Raw genomic sequence first — 19,804 nt, forward strand, 5'->3', positions numbered from 1 at the left:
AAGATCATAAAAAAGCTAAGCAAAATTAAAATAAATAATAAGAATTGTCTAAGTATTCAACTAATACAGTTTTTATTCATTGGATTACATTCATATTGCATCTTTAACGGTCATATGGTGTCTTGATTTGTTGCATGGCTTATTGATAAAGTTTAAGAGTCAATCATCTGATGGTAGTAGTCACACAAACTGAAACACTGAATCAATGGTAACAGTTCCATAACCGCATTCATATAACATAAGCAGCATATGTAGCTCAGATGATCAGAGTGGGGAAAAACATGTTGATAGTACACACAAGGATTTTCTTCAAAAGCATTCATGCCTTTCGCATCATTTCATAAGCTCTTTGAGTGGTCCTCTAGTACACATGCGAACACACAAACCATCTACTTCTGACCTGCTTTTCATCCCCAGCTTTATTCCAAAAACAGAGGTAGCAATAGTAATTCTACGCAGAGAGCAAGAAGACCAGATCTGGTCTTAAAAGACAATCAATGAACACAGTGCAATTACAAAGGATCGGTATTCTGATCAAGGCACAATGATTATTGAAAACAATAAGACATGTCTCCTCTTTTTATTTTTAAACAAGTACAAAATCAAATTTGACTTATAAACTATTCACTCACTGGTCAAACCCACTGTCAGCTAGTTTTATTCGGAATAACCTAAAATGTGTATCCAACCAGTATAAGCTACTTTTTTTTTTATACACTCCACACCCCTAAATCTTTACATGCAACCAAATGCAGGATTGTGAATAATCCTACCCCAGGGGCCATGCAACACACATACAAAAACAAATAGCGCAAAACAATCAATACAACACAACCAGTCATTTGTTTCAATAAAAGGCACACATTGCTTCAAACAATTGCTCCTGGGCAGTTATGGACCCATAGCCTATGTATGCTGATCACGTGACACACCGAGGTGGCACCACAGCTCCCAGAGGGCTGGGGAATTCTTTTTCTTCTCCTGATGGTAACCAGGTAAAACTCCAGAACCTAGTTATAGCAGGAACCTTAAGGGTTGCCCTATTGCCTGGGGCAAGTGAACTGAGCAGTCGGGCAAGTTGAGCTTGCTCTAAAGTCACCCCAGGTGATTTTGTTTTACTGAAAACAACAAGAATGTAAGGAATTCCAGTAGGCTAAGCCTAAAACTAATATTTCTTGTTTATCCCTATTGTTTAAGTGAAAGGCATTTTTGGCAGTTAGGAAAGTTGTTAGGAAAGTTGGCCTTCTCTTTGGCTGTTCCATTAGGCAGGGGATTTTGATTTGAAAACAACCAAACTTATCTCGCGTCGTGATACAATTTGCCCAACCTTAGTCCCACCCTGTTCAGCTCCCGTCACCCCCAAAGGTTCTCCTGCCCACTGCTTCTCACCGCTTTCCTTCCACTGGAAACGCTGTAGGGCAGGCCCAGGGATCGAAATGGCCAATACCCCCCCCCCCCCCCCCAAAAGTTCCATCCCAAATTGGATCATATTCACAATTTCTCTTAACACAAATAAATTGGCTTAGGCTGTGAACGTTACCGCTTCATTTCCCCTAGCCAGATGGGACAGGTCGCATAGAGGCCTACAGTTGCTCAGACTGATACAGCATGTCAGATCACTAATGTTTAGGTGTAGGCTGCTACAATGTTTCTGTAAAGAGGTTTTGCTTGGGTCTGTCGGGAGTGAGTTCTTACCCTGTTTGCTAAAATAATATCCGAGTCTATAGACGTGCGTCATGCCTGATTCGCGTGACCTGTGATTTTCATGAATCTGACAGGTCAACACCCACACAGCACTCCGATGAGAAGGACATAGTGTGCGAATTGACAGATTAGGAGGCAAGGCAGGTGAGTCTAAAAAAAGAAAATCAAAAAACAGTAGGCCTACTTTGTCCCTGTTTTAAAACTTTTGCGTATTTAAAAAGAAGTATTAACCCAAATCATAACTGGTGGGGCACTGCCCCATATAACTGAAAAGTGCTAAAGCAAAACGCCTGATCGCCACACCTTTGCCAGCGGTGTTGAAGAAGGCATTGTGAAATCAAGAGCTGGATAATATTTGGTCACCTCTGGTACAGTGTGTGAGGCATCCTCATGGTGTGGCCAGCACAGAGGGCCACATTACAGGGGTGAAAAGGTCAGACAACGGTGTCACAGGGCCGTCTCAAAGATGACACAGCTCCCCTCGGACGGTCTTAGGTCCGTCAGTCCGTTGATCACATTGGGATGGCTTTTGTTCATATGAACCTGAAAGGGTATAAGGAGAGCAGAGTCACACAGATTCTACTGTAGCTTGTCGATTGAGGTAGAATCTGTGAATGGCTGATTTAGGATGGATCTCAGACTGGATTGAGGAATTTGTCTCCCACAGGAGCACGCAAAGTGGTTATTTTGGTCTCGTAAGAACTTTGAAATTCTTCGGCGATAATCACAACATTAATGTAGACTTCAAACACACTGGTTTCTTACGGACTATGCTGTTTAACATGACAATTTATCACAGATACAACATCTAAAGCAAAATGATCTTGATACATACAAAACACGCATTCAAAATGGCTATTGAAATACTGTTGTTTTCCACAGAGAGCCAAAAGGTGTCCTTTTATCTAGTTCCAGCCGGCACAAAGAGGCAATGACAAACCAAGTATTTTGGCAACACGAAAGCACACGGAGAGGGGAAAACAGGTGAAAACGGTTAGCCACAATATCAGATACACTCCCAACTCAGGGATTCTCATTCTGCTCAGACAAAAGGAACGAGAGGTTGGTATCAGATGATTTAATGTATTTAAACCTTGACTGACAACTATAGAAAGTTCCCACTCGGTTTGTGAGACGTCTCAGTATTTAATAAGTGGTGCTAGAGAGCGGTTCTGGGAGTTGGAGTAATCTGATCTGGAGAGAGCAACCCACAATAAAGAAAGGAGACGTAAGGGCCTGAACAATGTCTCTACCAATCCGCCACTGTGCAGGAGAAGACGATACCAAATAATACGACAGTGTGCTGAGTCTTTGAAATCAGTATTTTACCCATTTCAGTCTGTGGCTGGGGAGATACAGTTCTCCTGATAAATTTGTACCAGGGACAGAGAGAAAATGAAATGATGCCTACTTTTTCTTATTTCACAAAGACCTGTTTGAAGTTGCAATATCGTATCTGTAGTCCCTGACAGATGCACATAAAAATGGAATTGAACGATGAATAGCTACCCAGCCCTTATCTGGAGAGTGGCTGAAGGGGAAATACATCACAAATGAATTTCAAAGCAAAAAATATAAGGATGTGCTCTATTACAGTAATCCCCATAGGAAGTTTATCCCAAATCGAGACAAAGTTAAAACCCAATATTTCAAAATAGATAAAGAGCAAAGAAAGCTGCTTTTCTAGAATGATCTCTGAAATGATTTCAAAATTACATTTTTGGAAATAGATTACACGGACGATTCATTAGATAATATCAGAGTCATGTAAAATGACAAAAGGGAAATTTTTCGCATGAAATTAAAACTTATGGTATAGAATATAGAAATGCAGCTACATAAATAGCATTACACACTTTCAGTACAAATATTCACAGAACTCCCTTGTGTGTACGACTGACTGTTGTTTTGGGCAAAGGGACGCCAGTTGTTATAAGGTGTGTGTTATAAGGATTAGGGTGAGTGTAGCTGTGTGCACTAAGAGTGCTGACTGAGTTGGGACAAAGGAGGAGGGCGGGGTTGGCTGGGTCGGTTACCTGTTTGGCTGCATGGAGCAGAGAGGCTGCCTCTGCCTTGCCAGTTTGCTGGACCGTCTGGTAGAACACTCCTTCCTGGTTCTGAAGCAGAACGTAGGGCTCATCATATTCCTGGATCCTCCCAGCATCTAGAACCTGCAATCAGACACAGGAGAGAGTAGTAGGGCGTGAGCCACACAGCCTATATACTTTAATACTTAAAAACTAGCCTTTCAGCTGTTTCACTGGTGAGTGATCCACACGAGACAATAGAGGTCGAGTGAGAAACAGTAGTTCTCTGCTGTCTCGGAACCATCCATTTCATGTGACTCACGCCAACAACAAACACCAGGGCTTGTTATTGCCTGACGGGGCTGTGGACATTCCCTGTAGCTGCTGTGAAAGTGTGCGCTGACGGTGTCAGACAGAAGATCAGGCCTAAGCAAGGTTATCCATGCATTTATCCATGCATGCATTTCAGCACCGCAAGGGTGGTCCTCAACTGTGTCAAAGGCAACAATCACACCTTCAGCACGCTTCAGAAAATTACCATCATGTCTCTGTCATCACATGCAATGTAAAACAGGCAAAGAATAGCTCTTATTCAAGGAGCTCCATAAAGGCCTAGCATTACATTCGGTCTCCCTTTAAAAGGAGCGAGATCTCCTGAAAATAGGCAAAGCCCACTCTGTTACATCTTAAGCCTCATTTTGGAACAGTAACACATAGCATTGTGTGAACAACAACAGAACACTGTATTTCTCTACCTTAGCTAGCTCCGTAGAACATATGCAGACTAAAGAGTTTCCTACTCAAGAAAACTCTTTCATTCATCAGGGGTGTCGCTTAATCATTTGGACGAGGCAATTCAGGTGGGTCCCAAATCTGTTCTATCAAACAGCGTGACAATCTGGGGGCGTTTGACACGGGGACAGGTGTGGAAACGTTCCCGCTGTGTGACATTTGGCTTTTCCTCTTGCCCATCTCAACAGCCATTTACCGGGTCAGCCAATGTCCTGGAGGACAGGAAACAAATGCTGCCACAAATGGCACTAATTGGCACCTCTGCAGGCAGTGGGCTAGAAGAGGCCAAAGATCAACTGGCACGAGGGCATGGGGGGCACGGGCTGGCCTGGTCACTTCTCAGTCTCTGCCCACCTGGCCCCACTAAGAGGGGGTGAGATTAGGGAGTAATGGGGCCGGCTGTTACTTAAAGCTAAACTCTTAGTACTTCACTGACTGGGCTGGTTGTAAAGTCAATATGATTACGTAGTACACGTCTTGACTGCATCAAACCGCGAGAAGCTAGTTAAGCTAATTGAGGCTGCATACACTCTCTCGTCCTACACAGTTACAAACAACTCCATTCAGAATATAAAGTAGCAGCCTACTTTTTGGCTCAAGGTCGTTGTAGCCTATCCTTCTCCTTTAACTTTTAATTCCATCACTTTAAATCCATCTTCCATTGATTATATATCTCTATTGATTATAATCCATTGATTAAATATCTCAAACCTTTTCCCCCACACAGAGGTTCTATGACTGTAGCCTATTGTCGCTTTGATGACTTATGATTGGCCAACAACAACAAGTTACATGTAAAAAGAGTCTCTCCCTCTCCCCGTCGCGGTCGGATCTGCATGGGTCTCTCCGGACAAGTCAGTTAAAATTACACATATTCTGAATCCGGACCTGCTCGGTTCACGGATCGGGTCTCGGGTACAGGTGGATCCGTGAAGATCTCTACTGTATAGTAGGAAGCAGAAATATGTGCAAGCTTTTTCATATTGAGCGTACTGTGAATGGCTCAGTGAAGAAAATGCACACACAGTGCTAGCCACATGGTTACTTAACACTGGAGGGAGGCCTCACCAGGATCCGGTCACAGTCGATGATAGTGTTGAGTCGGTGGGCGATGGTGAGCACAGTACACTCCCTGAACTTCTCCCGGATGGTCTGCTGGATAAGGCCGTCGGTTCTAAAGGAGCAGGGGAAGAGAATACCTCGGCATCCATGCAGAAACAATACATTCTTCCTACACACCCCTGGGCAGGGATTTTACTTTACACATCAAAACAATGGCTAATCCTTAGCCAGGTATGTGCAGCTGTACTAAAGTAAAATGGGATAGAGTTACAGTGTCAGAGAACCAGGGGCCATACCTTTAATCATCAAGGTGTTAAACCTTGATATTTTTACCTCTATATTATGAGTTTGTCCTAAAATGGAATATGATGTATGGGACTGAGTTACAACACTACAATGAGAACTAGCACAAATATGCGGGTCAAAGTGTTCAAAGTGTTCTCACCTGGGGTCCACGTTAGCGGTGGCCTCATCGATGATGAGGATTTTGTTCCGTCTGAGGATGGCCCTGGCCAGACAGACTAGCTGCCTCTGCCCCACGCTGAAGTTGGAGCCCGACTCAGCCAGCACGGTCTCCAGCCTCCCAGGCAGCTCCTCCACCACGGTCCTCAGCTGCACCTGCAGGGAGAGGAAGCAGGGACCCTCCATTACGCCTGTAGAAAGGCCTCCCGGGGGGGTATCTTAAAAAAACATCCAACACACACCCATTAACCGGCTGGCACAATGCAGGGCCAGGTCCACTGATGACCTTGGCCACCGCTCCCTTGTGTCCAGCCTCTTGCTTTAATCCAGGCCAGCAAACCCATTGAGGAGCGGGGGGACTGGGGAGCAGGAGCTGGAGCCCTTCAGTGTGGGGGAACCCTGCCTTCATCCTCTAGTGACTAACTGGCAAACGCAGCACAACACATCTCCCCAGCACTTTGAATGGCACCCAGTTACAAGCCGCACATTGAGCTGGGCCCCACGGCCCTAATGGGATTTCCCCCCCATGACTTGTGGCGAGCAGGGAGGCTGAATGGCAGCATTGTGGAGGGGGACAGAGGGATCCCCCCATGGGCCTCTGAGGGGGAAGCATTCAGAGCCCACGCTGGAGTACCTCTCCCAGTGCATTCCACAGGTCCTCGTCTGTGTGCTGGCTGAAAGGGTCCAGATTCTTCCTCATGGTGCCCGTGAAGAGAACCGGGTCCTGCATGGGGACGGATGGATATAGAAAGAGAAGGCCATGGCCAGTTAGGATAATGACGAGGGGGAGACGTTTGAAGAGGGTTAAGACAGGCTGTATAGAGCGGCGCTACGTGTGAGGGAGAGGTGTTCACAATGGGGCCTGCAATGCCACACTCAGGAGCCCGATTCAATACTCGGCTCCGGCCCACTAGCCAACGCTAAGTTGATCTTTTTACTTTGGAAAACCGTAGCTTGTGCTGTGGTCTTGTTTGAGAGCAGAGGGTCTGTATAGAGGATGTCTGGACATAGAAAAGGTGCATGTAAATCATAAAACATCTCACAAATTACCTAAAAGGTAAACTATAGTCATAAATGTTTAAATCTCTCAAAAAGCTGTAAAAAATAAATAATTCACAATGTCATTCAAATTCATGAAGTTAGATGAGCCCTCTCTAAATTACATGTTGAAAAAGTTTATAATCAACATCCCTAGTTTTTAGTTGACAAATGTGTGCATGAGTAAAAAGGAGTTATCCTTCAGTTGGCTGACTTTTCTCCATGATATAATTATTTTTTTAACAGCTTGGAGAAGTTCTGTGGGAGCTCTGTGTATTTACAGTGAGCTACACACCTGTATCAAGGTTCAGGCATACAACCACCCTTAAGAGAGCAAATACAGCTCTTTATTATAGTGCAGTCAAAATAGCTCGCCACTCTGAAGGCACTGTTCCAGCATGCCCTTGTGTTTGCTGTAAACCTGGCAAACAGGAGCACAGATACACGTCCTCATGCCAAGTCTCTTTAGAAGATATTTACTCAGAAATCCTAGCCCAACATAAAAGCGATTAAAAAAAATATATGACTTACAGGGGACTCTCCTTTTGAGCCATAAACAAAACGTCACAGCATACACAGAACAATATAAAACTGCATTACATTTCCACAGGATCATTTCCTCATTGTTTTATCACTTGAGTAAACACTTGAGGGATTTTCTTCTGCGACACACAACAGAGTTTATGAGGCTTTAAAAGGACATAATGACCCTTTAAAAAAACATTAACGAGTCTGTATAGGCCTGTGTAGTAGCAATAGAGATAAAGGAGGATATGGAGAAACGGTCAATCCACAATGCAGTGGAGGGAAGACGATAATAAATCAAGTTTACTCAAGACGCTAATCTGACCCATCAAGAGAAGAACGTTCACCTGGCAACTGGGAGATACGGCCAGGAACAGGAGTGAAGCACACAGTGACTGGAAAGACTCACTAGGTGTTTACTGCTGTTGTGATCCTCATAATCATGTCTCGTGGTTAGAAGAAGACTGTTGTGTGAGAGTGACTCATATCACCCATGCCCCGTTGGCTGCTTTGATGCAGGTCATAGGCCCTGAGCCAACACTGTGACAGCACCACTAACATGAGGTTGAGAAGACAACGCACACGTGCACACACACAGACTTTTGTGTCAGTCTCGAAACCCATGGCAAGTGTTTAACTTTGAGCGGATTCCTTGAAAACAGAGCTGTGAATTTTAAGCATTCAGGAGTTCATCCCTTTCTCTCTACAGCCTAAAAACTGTTCCACCTCTCTACTCCCAATGAGCTTTACCACTGCCACCAGCAGACTGCCTTGTCATTAAGCCAGCTCAAGTCCCAATTCAAACTAGTTTTGTGACTCACTTTAATTGAGGATTCAATGTTAAGTTGGAAAAACTGCTTTCAAGCACAGCTTTCCAAAGACCGATTATGTGCTCCAACAATTCTAAGCCCTCTGTTTGCCGCCGAATTCATTTTTTACTGTGAAGTCATTCCTGAGATTTCAATAGAACCTGAAATGGATTCTTCTTTAATGCCATATACTAATAAAAGTTTATCATAATCAAATCTGGTGGAAGCTGTAGAATACAAGTTCACACTGGCAATGTATAGAATACATATCAGAATCTGAGAATTCCACATCACAAGGTAGGGCAACAAGCATCTTATATCAAGTCATTTTCCATTTAAAAGGCTGAGTGAATATCACTTACACGGGGGGGGGGGTTCAAATGACCTTTTCCGTTTCTAAGGGAAGTTGTGAAAAATGGGAATATAAGTAGAAAAAATCCAATCCTTGTAATATTAGTAATAGCAAATCATACTCTGCGTCTTTCATGCTTGAATTTTTACAGCGGAAAAATAGGACAATAATCGAACCTGATAGATCATCTCTATTCGGTTTGTGTACAGATACAGTGCTGCTCCTCTTAGATAAGCCAACGTTTCAGTTATGAGTTCAGAACAGAAGTCATCTAAATATGCCCCCTCTTTCCCCACCCCGTTTGCTGCTTTACCCCATGATGCAACTGGCTGTCCCCCTGTCAGAACGAGCAGCGTCCAATAGGAAAACATTACCTTGGCATAACTCTGGTAGTGGTAAAACATAACCAGCTGTAATACAGAAGTGAAAGTTAATCTGGTAAACTATTGATAATAGAAACCCATCAAAGCCACACCAAAAACCTTTAATGAACTTGTTTTGGGGAAACCTTGGCTGCAGTGTGTGAAATGTTCAACACTTGGGCTAAATGATGTTGGTAGGCCTATGTGAGACTGTGAGGATGGGGATGGGTAGAGAAGTCTTCTAAGCAGCTTTGCTGATGTTTCGGGGGTAGAGGGCTAATCTCCTGTCACTGACGGGTAGAGAGCTGCTCTGCTCTCCTCTCAGAGCTGGGCTGTGGGAGTCTTCACCGCCGCAGAGCGCTGACTCACCCAGGGGGTGGCATTTTCCTAATGCCGTATCACTCTCAACAAGCGGAAATAAAAGTTAAACTGTCTCAAGGCATCCGTTTGTGTCACTTTCCAAAATCCCCTGAGTGACGACTGTAATTCTCCTCAGTCTGTTGTTGCTTTGAAACCAACAGGGATGTAAAAAAGCAGGCCAGACCTCAAAGGGAGGAGAGTTTGGGTTACCAATGGAAGTTCACCTAGCCCACTGAATGTGCATCATGTCTGGGGAATGCTAAAGATATATAATAGATCATGTCAGAGAACCCTGAAACTCCCACATTCAGGCTTTAACGTTTTTACTCAACGCTCTACAAATGACTGAGGTAATGTTCTTTGGCCATTCTAAAGCTTCCATAGTCATGTCATGTGTACTATAGAAAATGTCCTATCGAAGGACTTCCAGGATTATGCTGAAGAAACTAAAGATGTGCTATACAATGCAGCCTAGCCAATAGACTACAATAGGCAGTGAGAGGGCAGAGAACGTACATACCTGGGGGATGATGGAGATTCTCTGGCGCAGGGTATGCAGGCCGATCTCGGCGGTGTGAACGCCGTCGATGGAAATCCTGCCATCAGGTTCAGCCAGACGGAACAGAGCAGAGATCAGGGAGCTTTTACCAGCGCCAGTCCGCCCCACGATGCCAACCTAGAGTTCAACATACAGAGAAAGTGTTAGTTTGTTTTTCTCTGAACACATTTTCTCTACTATAAAATCTGATGTCAAGACTTCCATGTATAAAGCTGACTTCCAAGTGCTAAATTCAAGGTCTACTTCACTTCCCATTGCGCCATTGTAAACTGAATCATCTATGTCCTTTACGATGGAACCTTTGCCTTTCATGGCCAGTTCTCCAACAGAATGAGAGATTCTCTTTGTTGAGATGTTCCTTCCTGTTTGATATCAGCACATCAGTTGTTAAGGTGACAGCCCCACAAGCCGTGTGACATTAAAACAGCAGAATACCGCTGAAGTTGATATGATAGTATAAGATGCTATCGTAACGTATGCATTTCAGTGTCTTTTCTGTAGGTGCTATCAGCCATGTTCCGCATGGATCAATCACATATCGCTTGCTACAGTAGCCTATAAGCTCGGATTCAGATTCCCAACGATGAGCTTCTAACTAAAATCAGCAATATTACAATGCCGCTTGGATTCAAACAAAGAATGCAAAGGCTATCTAAAGTAAATGTATGAATCACCTTGTGGAATCACTACACTGGAAGTATGGAAATGTATAGTAGAAAATTCATAGTTAACAGTTAAAAGTAAATGTACCAAATCATATGTTGTGTGTGTGTGTGTGTGAGAGAGAGAGAGAGAGAGAGGAGTGTTCAGAGTGCGAGGTGCTCGTTTCCCTGTGAAAGCGTTGTCTCAGGGGGACTGTCAGGATGCACACAAAGCCTGTTCAGGCCCACGGCATCGGGTGAAGATCCCTCCCATGGGCTGTCAGAGCCCAGGCCTCTTCACTTATCAACCCATCCATTGTGAAATCAGCCGCCCTGGCGAACCGTGGCCATGCAAAAATACACCCCCTGCATTAAAACGCTGGGTTTCAATCACCCTCAACCATCTCTACCTCTCTCCCTCTCATCTTCTCTCCTCTCTCTCATATAGTGAATAAACAGTTGTCACCGTCAGGTCTCCTAGAATGCAAATGGGAACAAATGGATCCACTTGACTAGTCTTAATTGCATGATATGTATTCCATGAATCACAAATGGTATATTCCTTGGGAATCAGCGGCACAATAAGGTGTCCCCTAAATAATTGATTTGAAAAATAATGACACACAGAGAAGAACAGCACCGCACCTATTACACTGGCTGCATATCAACTGAATTGTGTTGGGGTGTGTTGTGCATTGTCGTAAACATGGACACATATCAGAAGAATATGTAGTGGGCACCTTTTCTCTGGATCTGAAGACAGCAGTAATATCCTTTAGGACCGGAGGACTGTCCGCATAGTAGGAGAAGTTGACCTGGTCGAAGGTGATGAAACCATGCTGGGGCCAATCAGGCGGAGGCCGTTTGTCTGTCTCCCAAGGTGCTTCGCTCTCCAGTTCTGTGTACTCCACCACCCTTTCCACAGAAGTCATCTGGGAGTGTCAGAACATTATTACAAAATCGTTGTTATTCTATGGTCATTAACATCACGATCATATTAACTATGAGGGAATATTCTGTTCTATTTCATTCTGTGACCAGGAACAGGATCAACTACAGTGCCTATCATAAGTATTCACCGCCCTTGTATTTTTTCACATTTTGTTGGGTTACAAAGTGGAATTAAAATGGATTAAAAAAAAAAAAAAAAAAATGTCACTGATCTAGACAGAAATGCTCAATAATGTCAATGTAGTAGTCACCCACTGTTATGGCAAGCCTAAATAAGTTCAGTAGTTAAAATGTGCTTAACAAATCACGTAAAAAGTTACATGGACTCACTATGTGCAATAATGGTGGTTAACATGATTTTATGACTACCCCATCTCTGTATCCCACACACAATTACATTTAAGGTCCCTCAGTCAAGTAGTGAATTTCAAGCACAGATTCAACCACAAAGGCCAGGGTGCTGTTCCAATGCATCGCAAAGAGCATCGATTGGAAGATGGTAAAGATGTTTTCACCATGAGGCCAATGCTAATTTTAAAACAGTTATAGGTTAATGGAGGTGAAAGGAGAAAACTTTGGATGGATCAACAACATTGTAGTTACTCCACAATACTAATATAAAAGAGTGAAAAGAAAAAATCATTTACTGAAAAAAGAAATGCATCCTGTTTGTAAAGACACTAAAGTAATAACTGCAAAAAAAATGTAGCGAAGTAATTTCCCTGTTGTGCTGAATACAAAGAGTTATCTTTGGGACAAATCCAACACAATACATCATCGAGTACCACTCTACATATTGCTTACCAAGAAGACGGTGAATGTTCCTGAGGCCGATTTAGTTTTCACTTAAATCTGCCTGAAAAATCTATGGTAAGACTTAAAAATGGCTGTCAAACAATGATCAACAACCAACTTGACAGAGCTTAAAGAATTCTGAAAATAATAAAAATGTGCAAATATTACACAATCCAAGAGCGCAAAGCTCTTAGAGACTTGCCTAACAAGACTCACAGCTGTAATCGCTGCCAAAAGGTGTTTCTAACATGATTTGACTAAGGAAGTAGATGATCTAATCAAGATACTGTATATTTGGTTTTCAACTTAATTAAAAAGAAACATGGAATTTTCTTTCATTTTGAAATAAGAGTAATTTGTGTAGATTGTTGACAAAAAAAGTAAATTTGAATCCCACTTTATAATAATAAAATGTGAAGAAACCCAAGAGGGGTGAATACTTACAGTTGAAGTCAGAAGTTTACATACACCTAAACCAAACACATTTAAACTCAGTTTCACAATTCCTGACATTTAATCCTAGTAAAAATTCCCTGTCTTAGGTCAGTTAGGATCACCACTGTATTTTAAGAAGGTGAAATGTCAGAATAATAGTAGAGAGAATTATTTATTTCAGCTTTTATTTCTTTCATCACATTCCCAGTGGGTCAGAAGTTTACATACACTCAATTAGTATTTGGTAGCTTTGCCTTTAAATTTGTTTAACTGAGGTCAAACGTTTCAGGTAGCCTTCCAACTGCTTCCCACATAAGTTGGGTGAATTTTGGCCCATTCCTCCTGACAGAGCTGGAGAAACTGAGTCAGGTTTGTAGGCCTCCTTGCTCACATGCTTCTCCAGTTCTGCTCACAACTTTTCTATAGGATTGACGTCAGGGCTTTGTGATGGCCACTCCAATACCTTGACTTTGTCCTTAAGCCATTTTGCCACAACTTTGGAAGTATGCTTGGGGTCATTGTCCATTTGGAAGACCCATTTGCGACCAAGCTTTAACTTCCTGACTGATTTCTTGAGATGTTGCTTCAATATATCCACATAATTTTCCTGCCTCATGAAGCCATCTATTTTGTGAAGTGCACCAGTCCCTCCTGCAGCAAAGCACGCCCACAACATGATGCTGCCACCCCCGTGCTTCACGGTTGGGATGGTGTTCTTCGGCATGCAAGCCTCCCCCTTTTTCCTCCAAACATAACGATGGTCATTATGGCCAAACAGTTCTATTTTTGTTTCATCAGACCAGAGGATATTTCTCCAAAAAGTACGATCTTTGTCCCTATGTGCAGTTGCAAACCGTAGTCTGGCTTTTTTAATGGCGGTTTTGGAGCAGTGGCTTCTTCCTTGCTGAGATGCCTTTCAGGTTATGTTGATATAGGACTCGTTTTACTGTGGATATAGGTACTTTTGTACCCGTTTCCTCCAGCATCTTCACAAGTCCCTTTGCTGTTGTTCTGGGATTGATTTGCACTTTTCGCACCAAAGTACGTTCATCTCTAGGAGACAGAACGCGTCTCCTTCCTGAGTGGTATGGCGGCTGCGTGGTCCCATGGGGTTTAAATTGCTCACAAGGATGAAGCAGACTTGTGGAGGTCTACCAATTTTTTTATGAGGTCTTCGCTGACTTTTTTTGATTTTCCCATGATGTCAAGCAAAGAGACACTAAGTTTGAAGGTAGGCCTTGAAATACATCCACAGGTACACCTCCAATTGACTCAAATGATGTTAATTAGCCTATCAGAAGCTTCTAAAGCCATGACATCATTTTCTGGAATTTTCCAAGCTGTTTTAAGGCACAGTCAACTTAGTGTATGTAAACTTCTGACCCACTGGAATTGTGATACAGTGAATTATAAGTTAAATAATCTGTCTGTAAACAATTGTTGGAAAAATTACTTGTGTCATGCACAAAGTAGATGTCCTAACAGACTTGTTAAAACGATATAGTTTGTTAACAAGAAATTTATGGAGTGGTTGAAAAACTAGTTTTAATGACTCCAACCTAAGTGTATGTAAACTTCCGACTTCAACTGTATAATAGGCACTGTATACATTAGCACAACTAAATACAAGTAAAGGAGACTAGTACAATTATATTATTCACCTATTCTTCAGCCAGGCAAGTCAAGACAAACTCAGCAAAAAAAGAAACATCCTGTTTCAGGACACGGTCTTTCAAAGATAATTGGATTTTTACGAATAAACTTCAGATCTTCATTGTAAAGGGTTTAAACACTGTTTCCCATGCATGTTCAATGACCCATAAACAATTAATGAACATGCACCTGTGGAATGGTCGTTAAGACACGAACAGCTTACAGACGGTAGGCAATTAAGGTCAGATATGAAAACTTAGGACACTAAAGAGGCCTTTCTACTGACTGTGAAAAACACCAAAAGAAAGATGCCCAGGGTCCCTGCTCATCTGTGTGAACGTGCCATAGGCATGCTGCAAGGAGGCATGAGGACTGCAGATGTGGCCAGTGCAATAAATTGCAATGTCCGTACTGCGAGACATCTAAGACAGCGCTACAGGGAGACAGGACGGACAGCTGATCGTCCCCGCAGTGGCAGACCACGTTGAACACCTACACAGGATCGGTACATCCAAACATCACACCTGCAGGACAGGTACAGGATGGCAACAACAACTGCCCGAGTTACACTAGGAATGCACAATCCCTCCATCAGTGCTCAGACTGTCCGCAATAGGCTGAGAGAGGCTGGACTGAGGGCTTGTAGGCCTGTTGTAAGGCAGGTACTCACCAGACAACACCGGCAACGTCGTCTATGGGCACAAACCCACCGTCGCTGGACCAGACAGGACTGGCATAAAGTGCTCTTCACTGACGAGTCACGGTTGTGTCTCACCAGGGGTGATGGTCGGATTTGCGTTTATCGTCGAAGGAATGAGCGTTACACCGAGACCTGTACTCTGGAGCGGGATCGATTTGGAGGTGGAGGATCCGTCGTGGTCTGAGGCGGTGTGTCACAGCATCATCGGACTGAGCTTGTCGTCATTGCAGGCAATCTCAACGCTGTGCGTAACAGGGAAGACATTCTCCTCCCTCATGTGGTACCCTTCCTGCAGGCTCATCCTGACATGACCCTCCAGCATGACAATGCCACCAGCCATACTGCTCGTTCTGTGCGTGATTTCCTGCAAGACAGGAATGTCAGTGTTCTACCATGGCCAGCGAAGAGCCTGGATATCAATCCCATTGAGCACGTCTGGGACCTGTTGGATCGGAGGGTGAGGGCTAGGGCCATTCCCCTGAAAAATGTCTGGGAACTTGCAGGTGCCTTGGTGGAAGAGTGGGGTAACATCTCACAGCAAGAACTGGCACATATGGGCAGTCCATGAGGAGGAGATGCACTGCAGTACTTAATGCAGCTGGTGGCCACACCAGATACTGACTGTTACTTTTGACCCCCCCTTTGTTCAGGGACACATTATTCCATTTCTGTTAGTCACATGTCTGTGGAACTTGTTCAGTTTGTCTCAGTTCTTGAATCTTATGTTCATACAAATGTTTACACGTTAAGTTCGCTGAAAACAAACGCAGTTGACAGTGAGAGGACGTTTCTTTTTTTGCTGAGTTTAGGTCTAAATCAATAAAGGAGGTTTTTACCATGTTCTCCACCTCTGCACTCTGTCTGACTCCCCACTGAAACATGCCGACGAGTGTTACTGCATAGGACAGAGCCAGGCCCACAGCACCTGCCTTCAAGTCTGTCACACCAGGAAAGAGAGAAACCAACTCAATGTACTCCATGGTCACCTAAGTACTGCAGAGCCTGTGGTGAATATGGTTGATTATATAGTACCAGTCAAAAATTTGGACACACCTACTCATTCAAGGGTTTTTATTTGTATTATTTTCTACATTGTAGAGTAATAGTGAAGACATCCTGCCTTGACAGCTTTGCACACTCTTGGCATTCTCTCAACCAGCTTCATGAGGAATGCTTTTCCAACAGTCTTCAAGGAGTTCCCACATATACAGAGCACTTGTTGGCTGCTTTTTCTTCACTCTGCGGTCCAACTCATCCCAAACCATCTCAATTGGGTTAAGGTCAGGTGATTGTGGAGTCCAGGTCATCTGATGCAGCACTCCATCACTCTCTTTGGTCAAATAGCCCTTACAAAGCATGGATGATAGTCCCACTAAGCGCAAACCAGATGGGATGGCGTATCGCAGCAGAATACTGCGGTAGCCATGCTGGATAAGTGTGCCTTGAATTCTAAATAAATCAGTGTCACCAGCAAAGCACCCCCACACCTCCCCCTCCATGCTTCACGGTGGGAACCACACATGCGGAGATCATCCGTTCACCTACTCTGAGTCTCACAAAAGACACGGCAGTGGGAAACAGAATTTTTTTTTAAATTAAAAATTGAATCACAAATATGGACTTATCAGACCAAAAAGAAAGATTCTCTATGTCTATTGCTCGTGTTTCTTGGCCCAAGCAAGTCTCTTCTTCTTATTGGTGTCCGTTAGTAGTGGTTTCTTTGCAGCAATTCAACCATGAAGGCCTGATTCACACAGTCTCCTCTGACCTGTTGATGTTGAGATGTGTCTGTAACTTGAACTCTGTGAAGCATATATATTTGGGCTGCAATCTGAGGTGCAGTTAAAACTAATGAACTTATTCTCTGCAGCAGACGTAACTCTGGGTCTTCCTTTCCTGTGGCGGTCCTCATGAGAGCCAGTTTCATCATCGCGTTTGATGGCTTTTTCGAATGCACTCGAAGAAACTTTAAAAGTTCTTGACATTTTCCAGATTGACTGATCTCGTCTTAAAGTAATAATGGACTATTGTTTCTCTCTGCTTATTTGAGCTGTTCTTGCCATAATATGGACTTGGTATTTTACCAAATAGGGCTATCTTTTGTATACCACCCCTATCTTGTCACAACACAAATGATTGGCTCAAACGCATGAAGGAAAGAAATTCCACAAATTAACAAGGCACACCAGGTAATTGAAATGCATTCCAGGTGACTACCTCGTGAAGCTGGTTGAGAGAACGCCAAGAGTGTGCAAAGCTGTCATCAAGGCAAAGGGTGGCTACTTTGAACAATCTCAAATATAGTTTGTTTTTGGTTACTACATGATTCCATATGTGTTATTTCATAATATAGTTTTGTTGTCTTCACTATTATTCTACAATGTAGAAAATAGTAAACAAAGAAAAACCCTGGAATGAGTAGGTGTCAAAAACTTTTGACTGGTACTGTATGTATGGTTATACGTATGGCCTGGGTGATCAACATTACGGTTGATATAGGACCCATACGGTACCATCCCTGAGGAACAGGCAGCCAAAGGTAGTGAGGGTGACAAATATGGAGCAGATGCCATCCAGACGCAGAGCGAACCATCGGGATGTGGTCAGGAATAGGAACCAGGCCTCTGCAAAGGAACAGCATGGTTACTCGTTGTATACTATAGTTATTACACCAAATTAAAACATGCAATTCTATGTGTAGTAGTTATGGTTAGATGTCAGTTCTGGTTCTGACCGGAGTGGAGGTCTTGATGTGCGTCAAATGCCTGCTGGAACCTCTGCTGGGCTTTAAAGGCACGGATGGTCCACAGACCTTGGAGGGATGAGGACAGGTGGGAGAAAACTGGGCTCCGGGCTGTAGAGGATAACAAACAAATACTGAATGAAGACGTGAATATTTAAAACACCACTAGTATACACAGTGTTTATTCATTTCTTTCAAAAGAACACACCATTTTTCTAGACTGTACAAAGATGGTTACATCCGGCTTCAATACAGACGAATGAAAACATTCAATTGTCTGTTTTGCTATAAAGCTCAGCTGACACGACAGTTAACGTGATAACCCCTCATGCACGTCTCCCATACATTTTCATGTACACCTTGCTACCAAAAGCAGTGCTTCTGAAAGAAATGGTTTAAAAAGAAAATGACTAATATTAGCATTCCTGTTGTCCAGATATATTAACGTTAGGCTTCATAAAAACAGACAAAGCCTGAATGTTCCATTGGAACTTCTTAATAGTCACTTTTGTTCCTTAAGATCAGCAGACCTGTCCTTCTGTGTGCCTTTGGGCTATCAGCCCAGAATAAAGAGGATGAATACAGAGGATGAACTAGTGCCTGCCACGGGCCCACTTGGCATTTCCTCCATTGTATCTGATGCCATGAACTCCCAGCGCTTAAGGAAACTGTGTGTGTGGGCAACCCATGGGCCACATCCACCTTTATCCTTTTATGCTAATGCCCAAGGCCTTCTTCAAATGCTATTCAATGGTCTATTAGCATTCCCGTGCTAGCGCTCCCTTTGTCTCCCACCATTAAACAGACGTGTCCCTAAAGAGAGTGAAGCCTACTAGTGGACTCCAGGCGCTTGATGTCCCTGGAGGTCTGCAGGAAGTAGCGTCGCAGGAACAGGAAGACGACGAGTAGAGGGACGACGGGGATGAGGATCCAGGGGATGACGGCGGCCGCCACGATGATCACCCCCAGGATCTGCAGGAACACCTGGGAGAGAGAACAGAGCGGTGTGGTGAGCGCAACATCAGCTCAGTAAATGGACTCCTGCAGACTTGCGGGCTACCGCTGAAGTTTGAGGCCTGTCGTTACACTAGGGATGATGTAAGAAACACACTTGTTTTCTGTCACAGCTCCAAAGGCAGAAGGTGACAGCAACATGCGCCAAATACAACAGGTGTAGACTTTACCATGAAATGCTTACTTACGAGCCCTTTCCCAACAAGGCAGTTGGCAGTAAAGTAAAGAAAAATGTGCATAAAAATATTAAAATAGTGACACAAAAAATAACAATAACGAGGCTACGTACAGGGAGTATTGGTACAGAGTCAACATGCAGGGGTACGAGGTAGTTGAGGTAATGTGTACATGTAGGTAGGGGAAATAGTAACTAGGCAATCAGGATAGACAAACAGAGTAGCAGCAGCATATTTGTGAAGAATGTGTGTGTTAGTGTGTGTGTGTGTGTGTGTGTCACAGTGGTGAGAGGACGATGGCACTTAGTGGCAGGTGACAATTTGCCGCTCTTCCTCTGTGGCTCGCCTCCCTAACCCTAACCCCCATGGGCTTTGCCTTCAACACCTGAGGTTTAAACCTCCCTCGCCAAGTCGCTGTGGCCCCAGCCAGTAGGCATTGTATAGTCACTGTGACTGGCTGAGAGTTGTGGGAACCACACTGTGGGTGTCTGATACTACAGTACACACAGAATACATAGCCCTCACATAGGCCTCAATAACACAATGACTCATCACTCTTGTTAATGGCCACCTGACCTGACACAAGTAGACCACTAGCCACATGCAATCTGATGCCTGAACGGGAGGGACTCCAGGCAGTGACA

At 43.7% G+C, this 19,804-nt stretch overlaps 1 protein-coding gene across 2 annotated transcripts in view; it reads right to left on the bottom strand.

Moving 5' to 3' along the window:
- Positions 1-1,452: 1,452 nt before the first annotated feature.
- LOC129821217 (ATP-binding cassette sub-family C member 4-like) overlaps positions 1,453-19,804 on the bottom strand; it is a 51,712-nt gene continuing 33,360 nt past the window's right edge. For both annotated transcript variants that reach the window (XM_055878601.1, XM_055878600.1), the window contains 11 exons: positions 18,804-18,954; positions 17,962-18,081; positions 17,741-17,851; positions 16,064-16,164; positions 11,434-11,625; positions 10,014-10,169; positions 6,682-6,771; positions 6,031-6,203; positions 5,592-5,697; positions 3,741-3,875; positions 1,453-2,247 (listed from right to left, as the gene is read on the bottom strand). In XM_055878601.1, coding sequence (XP_055734576.1) covers positions 2,152-2,247; positions 3,741-3,875; positions 5,592-5,697; positions 6,031-6,203; positions 6,682-6,771; positions 10,014-10,169; positions 11,434-11,625; positions 16,064-16,164; positions 17,741-17,851; positions 17,962-18,081; positions 18,804-18,954 — 1,431 coding nt within the window. In that variant the 3' untranslated portion in view covers positions 1,453-2,151. The remainder of the gene's footprint in view (positions 2,248-3,740; positions 3,876-5,591; positions 5,698-6,030; positions 6,204-6,681; positions 6,772-10,013; positions 10,170-11,433; positions 11,626-16,063; positions 16,165-17,740; positions 17,852-17,961; positions 18,082-18,803; positions 18,955-19,804) is intronic.

The sequence above is a fragment of the Salvelinus fontinalis genome, chromosome 23, assembly GCF_029448725.1.
Source record: "Salvelinus fontinalis isolate EN_2023a chromosome 23, ASM2944872v1, whole genome shotgun sequence".
NCBI lineage: Eukaryota > Metazoa > Chordata > Actinopteri > Salmoniformes > Salmonidae > Salvelinus > Salvelinus fontinalis.